Source organism: Notolabrus celidotus, chromosome 19 (genome assembly GCF_009762535.1).
Source record: "Notolabrus celidotus isolate fNotCel1 chromosome 19, fNotCel1.pri, whole genome shotgun sequence".
Classification (NCBI taxonomy): Eukaryota; Metazoa; Chordata; class Actinopteri; order Labriformes; family Labridae; genus Notolabrus; species Notolabrus celidotus.
In genome coordinates, this window is record NC_048290.1 from 12,326,630 (window position 1) to 12,336,150 (window position 9,521).

General features: G+C 39.9%; 1 protein-coding gene across 1 annotated transcript in view; it reads left to right on the forward strand.

Moving 5' to 3' along the window:
• The window catches only part of LOC117830865 (macrophage mannose receptor 1), a 42,201-nt gene that overhangs the window by 2,924 nt on the left and 29,756 nt on the right, over positions 1-9,521 (forward strand). Inside the window, exons 3-26 of the mRNA XM_034709173.1 lie at positions 63-175; positions 315-454; positions 914-1,137; positions 1,213-1,319; positions 1,402-1,520; positions 1,618-1,753; positions 2,931-3,013; positions 3,111-3,230; positions 3,353-3,454; positions 3,549-3,707; positions 3,816-3,898; positions 5,317-5,461; positions 5,547-5,591; positions 5,717-5,884; positions 7,319-7,438; positions 7,547-7,657; positions 7,756-7,788; positions 7,932-8,066; positions 8,156-8,299; positions 8,381-8,515; positions 8,625-8,782; positions 8,870-9,014; positions 9,110-9,164; positions 9,309-9,375. Of these exons, the coding sequence (XP_034565064.1) occupies positions 63-175; positions 315-454; positions 914-1,137; positions 1,213-1,319; positions 1,402-1,520; positions 1,618-1,753; positions 2,931-3,013; positions 3,111-3,230; positions 3,353-3,454; positions 3,549-3,707; positions 3,816-3,898; positions 5,317-5,461; positions 5,547-5,591; positions 5,717-5,884; positions 7,319-7,438; positions 7,547-7,657; positions 7,756-7,788; positions 7,932-8,066; positions 8,156-8,299; positions 8,381-8,515; positions 8,625-8,782; positions 8,870-9,014; positions 9,110-9,164; positions 9,309-9,375 (2,847 nt within the window). The remainder of the gene's footprint in view (positions 1-62; positions 176-314; positions 455-913; positions 1,138-1,212; positions 1,320-1,401; positions 1,521-1,617; positions 1,754-2,930; positions 3,014-3,110; positions 3,231-3,352; positions 3,455-3,548; positions 3,708-3,815; positions 3,899-5,316; positions 5,462-5,546; positions 5,592-5,716; positions 5,885-7,318; positions 7,439-7,546; positions 7,658-7,755; positions 7,789-7,931; positions 8,067-8,155; positions 8,300-8,380; positions 8,516-8,624; positions 8,783-8,869; positions 9,015-9,109; positions 9,165-9,308; positions 9,376-9,521) is intronic.

Below are 9,521 nucleotides of genomic sequence, written 5' to 3' on the forward strand. Positions count from 1 at the left end.
TTAAATGTTTTCTTATGATTTAATACACTGTTTTCATGTTTATTTTCATGTTTTGTTTGTAGCTGTGGATAAGGACACAAGTCAACGCAGAGATCTACTGGTTTGGCCTGAATGATCAAATAGTGGAGGGTGTTTATGAGTGGGCGGATGGGGATCCCTTCATAGAATACCTATCGTACGTAATACTGCCACCACTGTGATATCAGAAACAGGATTAAATTCATCAAAGTTGTACTTCAGCAAGAGGTGTCACAACAGAACCTTTGAGTTTTTCTTTAATTAAATGTGTGCCAATGATCTCGGTCTGGTTTCAGATACTGGGCACCAGGTCAGCCTGATAATTGGGGGGCTGAACCAGGAGAGGACTGTGGTCAGATTTTGGGAGGTAGCAACGGACATTGGAACGATGAGAACTGCAACATCAAGAGGAAATACATCTGCAAGCATGTAAACGGTAAGTACAACAACAAGAGTTCTCTTTAGCCCTACAATCACCAGAACAATCAAATTGTCTTTATTATCCATCTGGCAACCCTTGCAACATACATACCTCTAACCCTCAGTGATAAAATAACTGATTGAGTTAGTATTCTGATGATTTCTATGAAGTTGATTGACCTGAATTTGCTCGGATTGTTCCGGGTAGATCTTAAAATTGAGTTTTCAACAGTTTGTGGAGCATGAAATAAAATTTTTTCATCCAATAGTAAAGAAAATTGAATATGAGTGTTGACAATGAAAGTGAATAGAAATGATCACTGCTTTTTTTGCACATAACATCAGCACAAACCTTGACTTGTATACATTGACTCTCCAGTTAACATTTGAAAAGCTGGTTTTGGGATTCTTTCCTTGGTCTTTATCCCTTGTTTTCAGAGGAACCTGAAAACCCCTCTTCTTTTTTGCTCTGTAGCAAACCCTGGCCCTCGGTGTGACTTAAACAACGGCTGGAGACAATATGGCTCCAACTGCTACAAGCTGAATGCAGAAACCAGGAAGAGTTGGTCTGACGCTAGAGATGACTGTGTGCAGCAAGGAGGAGACCTGGTGTCCATTACCTCAGCAGCAGAAGAGCAGTACATCACAGGAATACTGGACCCGTCATGGCTTGACCTCTGGATCGGATTTTCCACGCTGGTGAGAAGAGACTTGAGAGGCTCACTGTCCCATTTTTAAAAATTTTATACTAAACATGATTATCTGTTTATCTAGAAATGCAACAAGATTGGGTGTCAAGTTGAAGTTGCAAACATCCAGTGGACTTGGTCTGATGCTACAACAGGGACGTACACAAACTGGGCTGATCAAGAACCTACTATGTAAGACAACATTTTGTAAACTGTAATTTAAGCACATAAAATATGAAGTCTTTGCATGTTTTAAATCCATACACTCCAACAGTGACCTCCAGGCAGGCTCATGTGCTGCAAAAATCAAAGAAGCATCAGATGAATTTGGGAAATGGAGATCTCATGTGTGCAGATATGAGCGTCCTTATATGTGCAAACGACCACTGAACAGTAAGTCACAAATACCCATTCTTTTATTTACATTGTTGACATAGTTTTCTCTTCTCTTTAATCATTTTCCTATATTTGTTCCAAACCTCCCCTGCAGCTATTTGTCCTTCTGGCTGGTTGAGCTTCTCTGGCAGTTGTTACTGGGTGGTCAGTAATATCAATCTGTTGACCACTTGGCATGATGCTCTCACAAAGTGCTCTGATATGGGGGCCCACTTGCTCATCATAAACAGGTAGGAGAAAACAAAACAGCTAGAGTCTTGCATTTAAGGCAACTAATTTTAATCTGCAGTAATAGCATGCATCATTTTTTCTTCTGTTGTCTGCACTGATCATCACGGTTATGTCAGTTGATACCATATTAAGTTGCCCAAATGTTAACACATTAGTAAGCCTGTTGACTTTGTGACAATATTAATTGTTTGGAAGTATCTGATCAATATTTCAGTTGTCCCAACATAAAAGTTAGAGTAGCACTAACTCCTTTTGGCAACAGGGTCAGCAAACAAAGCTGAGAATGCAACATTGACATACTATCATAGACATGGGCTGTTTTTGAAACCTCATGCTACATACTACCTATGAACGTAGTATGCAGTAGTATACATACTGCATACTGCATACTGTATACCTTCAAAGGATATCCGGGTTTGGAAAGCGGAAGTGAAAAATGATCAAGCTGAAAGCAAAACAGCTTCTTTAGCATCCACTTATGATTAAAAAAGTTAATAAGTGGCTTATATGGAATTTTATAATTTTCACAGCACCTTATAACAAAGTGCCCCCCGTCACATACGGAAAGAAGAAGAAGCGGAATGTTAGCGCTCTACTGGGAAACAGTACGCAAGGGAGTCTGGCACGCTTCATACTGTGAAATTTTCCTGAATCATGGATGCTTCTTCAGCATCGATGATTTAAAAAGTTAAAGGTGGTTTATATGGGATTTAATCAATATTAAAGCACATAAAACTGAGTGTCCCCGCCATATATGGAAAAAAAAGAAGCCAACTGGTCCACTGCATACTGACACATTTTCCCAAATCAGTACAACATCTGGGTAGTTTTGGCTTACAGCAGATTTTGCTCTTGTTCACATACCACATACTGAATTTTGGACAAATCAGTGCGTACCACTAGTATAGTAGGTGGTTTCCAAAACAGCCATCAGTGTTGTCATCAATTGTTTTTTTAGAGGCCAACAATGGCAGTCCCCATGTAAGGGATTATGTACAGTGAGCAGGTGATTATGGGAATTAGAATCCAACAGGGTGAGCAGGATCCTGATGCAAAGTGGATTGGTCTTGTCTCACCCTGAAGGGATTGTAACACAACTAACTTATATGCTGCTTTTAGTTTTAAGAATATAAATCTTATCCTGTCTGTAATTGTTGCTCCCTTCCTTATGTGCAGTGAGGACGAGCAGTTCTACATCAATGGGCAACTTCCAGACTTTCACCAAGTGGACATCCCTGATATCTGGCTTGGTTTATCAGGTATGTTTGTTTTGATGCTCACTGTGATACAATAGCACAAATATCGCTTCAAGGTAAGGCGTGCCATTTCCATTAATTTATTTCATTTTGTGATCAGATAAGGACCAGGACGGGCAGTTCAGATGGATTGATAAAACTCCAATCACTTTTTCCAACTATGGTCTTGGTTGGCCCCACAACACTGCAAATTTCTGGGACTGTGGACAAATCTTTACAGGTAAAATCCATGCTGTTATTTAAGTTTTAAAGTGTTAAAAGTGACACTTTAGTGTGTTTTCCTCAAGTTAAGCAGGCATTGCAGAAGCAGCTCAGATTAGCTGCTTTTATGCCCTCTTCCAGGAAACTATCAGGGCAAATGGGAAACAACCAACTGCTTCAAGAAACTGGGTTACATTTGTGAGATGACAGGTGGCCAGAACCCCAAACCAACTGCAACACCTGGTCAGTCTGACGTTCTCTTCATCTTCACATGCTGTCTCGCTTAAGCTGGATAAAATGAACATGAACGATAATAAGCAAAATTATTTTGATTAAGATTCCCACTGTGACACCGGATATTTGCTGTACGGAGACTTCTGCTATCAGTTTGAGACTGAGATTGTGAAAAACTGGCAGGATGCTGAGGCTCACTGCGTTGGCGAGCAGGGTCACCTGGTCAGCGTGCACTCTGAGATGGAACTAAGTTTCATAGTTGGTGAGTAGTGCTGGTTCATCGAAGAACTTTTTCATGATTAATCAAAACATTACAGAGATTATATTGCTTTAAGTTTGAATAAACTTGATGTCATTGTCTTGTTTACAGCTCACATGCCAGGGCAGGCCTGGATTGGTTTGAATGATATCAACATTGAAAACCAGTTTGTGTACAGTGATGGAACTCCTGCAGTAAGTGATGTCACACCAAACAAACTTTTTAAGATGAAAACTACAAGTCACCTCTATCCCCAAAAGGATACAGATTTATAATAGCTATCATCTCTCTCTTTCTTTATCTCCTCTATCCCTCTTTCCAACCCCAACTCGGTCGAGGCAGACGGCTGTCTTGTCATGGGTTGATCTTTAGTTTAGTCTTTTCCATGTTACATGCCTTGGTTCCTCTCTGTGTTTATTTTGTTATAAGTTATCCTATGTCTTCCTTGTGTTTAAGGATCCATGTCTAGTTTTGTATCCTTTGTGTATTGTCTTGTGTTTCTCAGCTTAGTCTTGTTTCACATTTTATTTTGTAGTCTGTGATCCCTGTGTTTCCAGTTTAGTTTTACATCCTGCTCTTGTTTGTTTTCCTCTTTTTGATGAACCTGATAGTTTCACCTGTGTCCTGTGTTCCACACCTGTGTTAATCACTCTGTGTATTTAATTGCTCCGTTTCCCTTGTCCTGTGTTGGATCTTTGTATGTCTTTCCTGTGTTCTCTGTGTGTCTGTCTTCCTTGGGTTCCCTGTGTTATTTTGGACTTTTGGATTTACTTAACCTTTCAGTAGTTTTGTTTGTACCTCTTGTTCTTTTGTTTATTAAAATCTTTTTATTTTCAATCTGCACTTTGGTCCTCTTACAGTTTTCCCCCAACGTGACATGTCTAACATGGTTCTGCTCGAGTTTTCTCCCTGTTAAAAGGACGTTTTTCCTTGCCGCTGTAACTAGCTAAATACCGCAAGGTGCAATGCTCATGGTGGATTAAGATGAGATAGGAACGAGTCCTTGTCAGTGAGAGGGGACTGGATCGTATCCTGTCTTATAATTTAACATAGAGTATGGTCTAGACCTGCTATGTTTGTAAAAGCGTCTTGAGATAACATTTGTTGTGATTTGGCACTGTATAAATAAAGATTGATTGATTCATTAATTGATTTTTATCTTGAGCGCACAGTTAGATATCTAAATTGTTACCTTGTGTGCACATGTCATAAATGTACTTTAAAAATAATGTTGTAGAAACAGTTAAAGATAACTTTTGCACACAGGGAAATTGTCATATGAGCAGAGTGTTATATCTTGTTCCCCGCAGATAGATATCATTGCACACAAGATATTTTTCTTTTGCACACAAGGTAATGTTTTGCTTCCCTTAGATGATTTGCTTCTGCACACAAAATAATATATTTTCCCCTAAAACATTTCTCATGTGTGCACAAGATAAAAGTGATCACCCGATCATACTTCAGGGGCTTTGCAGGAAAAAAAATAGATTTTTATAAAGAAAAAAAGGGGTATTAAGGGGAAAGAGATGCAGCTGCCATCTTGATTTTCCACTCACTTCTACTGCACTACAAGAGGTTCACTTTTGTTTGTTTTGTCCTTGAATCTCAGGACTTTCTCATATGGGGGCCCAACCAGCCCGACAACTGGCAGAACAATGAGGACTGTGTGCACATCAGAGGCACAGAACAAACTGAAGCTGGGAAATTCAACGATGATTTCTGCACCGCCACACGGGAATTCATCTGCAAAAAAGGTCTGATAGACAGCAATTATGTTCTTACTCATATGCCCATTGTGTTTTACTCCTGCTGTTTGTCATTATTCTTGTCTCTTTCAAGCCAAGGGACAGGGACCTCCTCCCCATCCACCAACATCTGGACCAGGTTAGCTTAAGGATACACTAAAACTCTTTAAGGAGTATCTTAAACTGATGATGTGTGTGTATTAAATGTACATAAACAGGTACATGAGCTGTTATTTTACAGCTGAGCTGTCATTTATTTTACAGGGTGGAATACAAAATGTGGTTCCTGGATGGCAGACCCTTTTAACGACTACTGCTACCTCTTTAACTACCTGTCCATGAGGACGTGGGCAGAGGCTCGTGCCGACTGTGTCAACCAGGGAGGAGACCTTGTCAGTATCACAGATCCCTTTGAACAGGCCTTCATTCAAGGTGGGACCTTATAATCCAATGTTTGCAAACATAATATTTTAATCTTCCTGTTGTAACAAATCCAGGTTAGGACCCACAGTACAGACACGGTTTCAATGAGATAACCTGCTACAGGTAGAGTTCAGGTTTCAAGGGTGTTTTATAGATGGTAAGTGGCTGGTTGTGGTCCTGGAGCTGGCCGTTTGGTTGTTGAAAAGTTGCACGGAGATCACACTTGGTAAACAGACGATCTGGCAATGAGTGGAGGACTGAGCCGGGCTTATGTACTGCAGACAGAGTAGGTGGCTTGATTGCAGATTAGCAGCAGGTGTGCAGACTTGATGGCAGCAGTGTGAGTTAAATGCACGCCCAATTCCAGGTGAGCAGAGACAACAAACAAGACAAACACATAAGGAAAGGGAAACAGAGGAAGAAAAGGGAGGGAAGGAGACTAGGAACCTCATAGTTCCACTGAATTCATGCTGGATTTCTTTTATTTCTTATTTGTGTTTGTCCCAATTTTCTTGTTTTTGATTATTTTGAGTTTATTCTAGTTTAAACTCAAATAGAAAAACATGTTAGAGCTATATTAAAATTATTTCAGATCATATCTCTAATAAAGCAGCCGTCTGGTACACTAGAGTTGATTCTAAAGTAACAAAATAAACTGCAATGTGTGAGCTTTTACACAGTGTTCTATGTTTCACTAACTTTTTTTTAATCTGTCAATCTTTTTGCTTTTTTTTCCTTTAAAAAAAATCTACTTTATTGAAAGTTGTTGTTTATATTAACAGTGAGCCCTAAATGCATTCATACTCCAACTATCTCAGGGCAATATAAGCAAAATTCAAACTAACAGAAATTAGTCAAGTTAAACTGAACTTTGGCAACTCTGGCTTCTTTACAGCTATTATGAAATTATTATTATTATAATTCAATTTTATTCTATGTAGAACAATCTGTTGAAAATTGGTTTTATTTTAAGATTCTTCTTCCTCTGTGCAGTAAGGGAAGGTGTAGTGGTCTGCGTTTGTGTCTTCCAAAATCAATCAATCAATCTTTATTTGTATAGCGCCAAATCACAACAAACATTATCTCAAGACGCTTTTACAAACATAGCAGGTCTAGATCATAGTCTATGTTAAATTATTAACAAAGACCCAACACCAAGACAGGATAAGACCCAGTCTCCTCTCATCCTACCACTAGAGGTGCTCAAGAGATTTCTTTTTTCTAGACTTAGCACTGAAAGAGAGGAGCTTAACACCCACTGAACAACTCATTTCTGCTGTTCTACAGTGGCCAGAGGGTCGTGAAACACTGCTTTTTAAGTCACTCTTTTTTTTAAGTATGGCATCTTTAAAATTGTTGACATAAGCTGCGTGCTTTTTCAAACCTTTAAATCTGATAACAAACCTGTAATGTTTTTGTTCTTGTTTCATTTTGTCCACTCAGGCGTGATCCAGCTGAGTCCCACAGGGATCTCTCTGTGGATGGGCGGTCACGACTCTGTCACTGAAGGCGGCTGGGAATGGATGGATGGGGCTCCTTTCAGATACATTCGCTGGAGTGCAGGTTAGTATTAAGCCAGATATAGTCTGTTTGATTTCTTGAAAAAACAGCAACAAAAATATAACAAGGATTGATGTGACTGCTCTTCCTTGGCCTTATCATCATCCACAGGTAACCCAGATAACTATAATGGAGAAGACTGCCTGTCTATATACATTAACGGCGGCTACTGGAATGACGATAACTGTGAATACAAGAGAGGATACATCTGCAAACGGAGAGGTGAAACATGACTTGAATTATTAATATTTGCAAACAGAGGTTTATAATTAGAGTTTTGAAACATGTTACCAACAGTACATGCATGTTTTGATTTTTAGGAAACACTCCTGAGCCTCCTCCACCTCATGATGGTAACAATGACGCCACCACAGAAATGTTTTCTGTCATGATCAGAGCTATTTGCCCCAACCTTTTATCTACAAATAACACAAAGAACACAGAGATACATTTGTTTATAGAGTTAACACCTCACCTGAGCTCTGTCCTACTGCAGGTTACATGACAGCTCTGGTGTGCGAGGACTCTACTGCTGTTCTTCACTGTCCACAGGAAAGTGTTATTAACATTAAGTCAGCTTTCTACGGGCGAAGGAGCGCTGACATCTGTCGACCACTGGATGGATCAGCAGGTGACGCTGCATGACAGTCTGTAAAAACATATAAAATTGATAGCTGATGATTAATCTTTGCTTGATCAAGATGTTATCTTTTTTTGCAGGAAGCTGCACAGTGGACGGCATCCTTCCTTACTATAGAAAGTTCTGTGACAACCATCCCTTCTGCTTTGTGTTCGCCCCTGATGTCGACCCCTGTCCTGATGTTTCTAAATATATTGAGATCGTCTACTCCTGTGAACAAAAAGGTAAGCTCTTCTCCTTCAGTTATTTTTTCTTTCTCACAACTGAAGGCTAATGTGTAGTTTTATGATTATGTCTGCTCACAGTGTGTCTGCACGGCCTGGGCGTGGAGGACGGGACCATTTCAGACTCTCAGCTCTCTGCTTCCTCCTCCATGGGCGGATTCTCTGCCAACCTAGCACGCTTGAATGGAAACTCGTGCTGGAGACCTTCTGGAAGTGGTATATACCAACCCTGAGGACACACTAAAAAAATTGTGATTTAACTGATAAACAAGGATGGAGAGAAAAAAAAGTTAAATACTGTATTTGTGTCTTCTGCCTCCTCCAGTAACCTCAAGCTGGATTCAGGTAAATCTGGGTCAGACCAGAAAAGTAACAGGAATAGTGATCCTGGGCTGTCCTCAGTATGATTTCTGGGTCACCAAATTTAAAATCCAGCACAGCACAGATGGCACAACTTGGACTGACTACACTGCTGACGGGGCGGTGAGTTAGCAGAAATAGCCACAGATTAAAAAAATAAAGTGTGATTACTAAGAACATGATAACATGCTGGACCTCTTTTGTTTCCAGTTTTTCCCAGGAGCAACAGACAGAAACACTCCTGAAACTCAGCTGCTGGGTACACCCGTGTCAGCTCAGTATGTACGCATCCTCCCGCTGGAGTTCAGTGGTCAGCCAGGCCTTCGATTTGAGGTCTTAGGATGCACACCTGACTGTACGGAAACCACAAAACTATACTATTTTATATAAAAAAAACATCTGTGATACTGTCTTGTCTATGGTCATTGACAAAAACTTGTGGTTCAACAGATGCAATCTCATGCGCCAACTGGCCAAACTTCAACTTTGGCAATGACAAAATGACGTGAGTGGAGCCTTAGAATATTTCTCAAATTAGCCTATGCTATGTGTAATATATGTAACATTTGTTTACTCTTTCGAGCAATAATATGCTTTTTTTTTAAATATTACCATGAACATTAATGTAGCTGATTCTTGTTTCTTACAGTGTGCACTGTCCAGCTCGCTGTGCCAATTCCTATTACAGTGTGTATGGCACTTCAACATACCGTGGGGTAGGTGAATACATTGTTGTATCTGTGTCACAATCAGTGCAGCTTTTCAGTAGAAGGCGTTAAGGTGCTGTCCCAACACTCACTACAAATAAAATGACAGACCTTTACTGAATAAGATTTGAAATGATCACTTTTATATGTATATG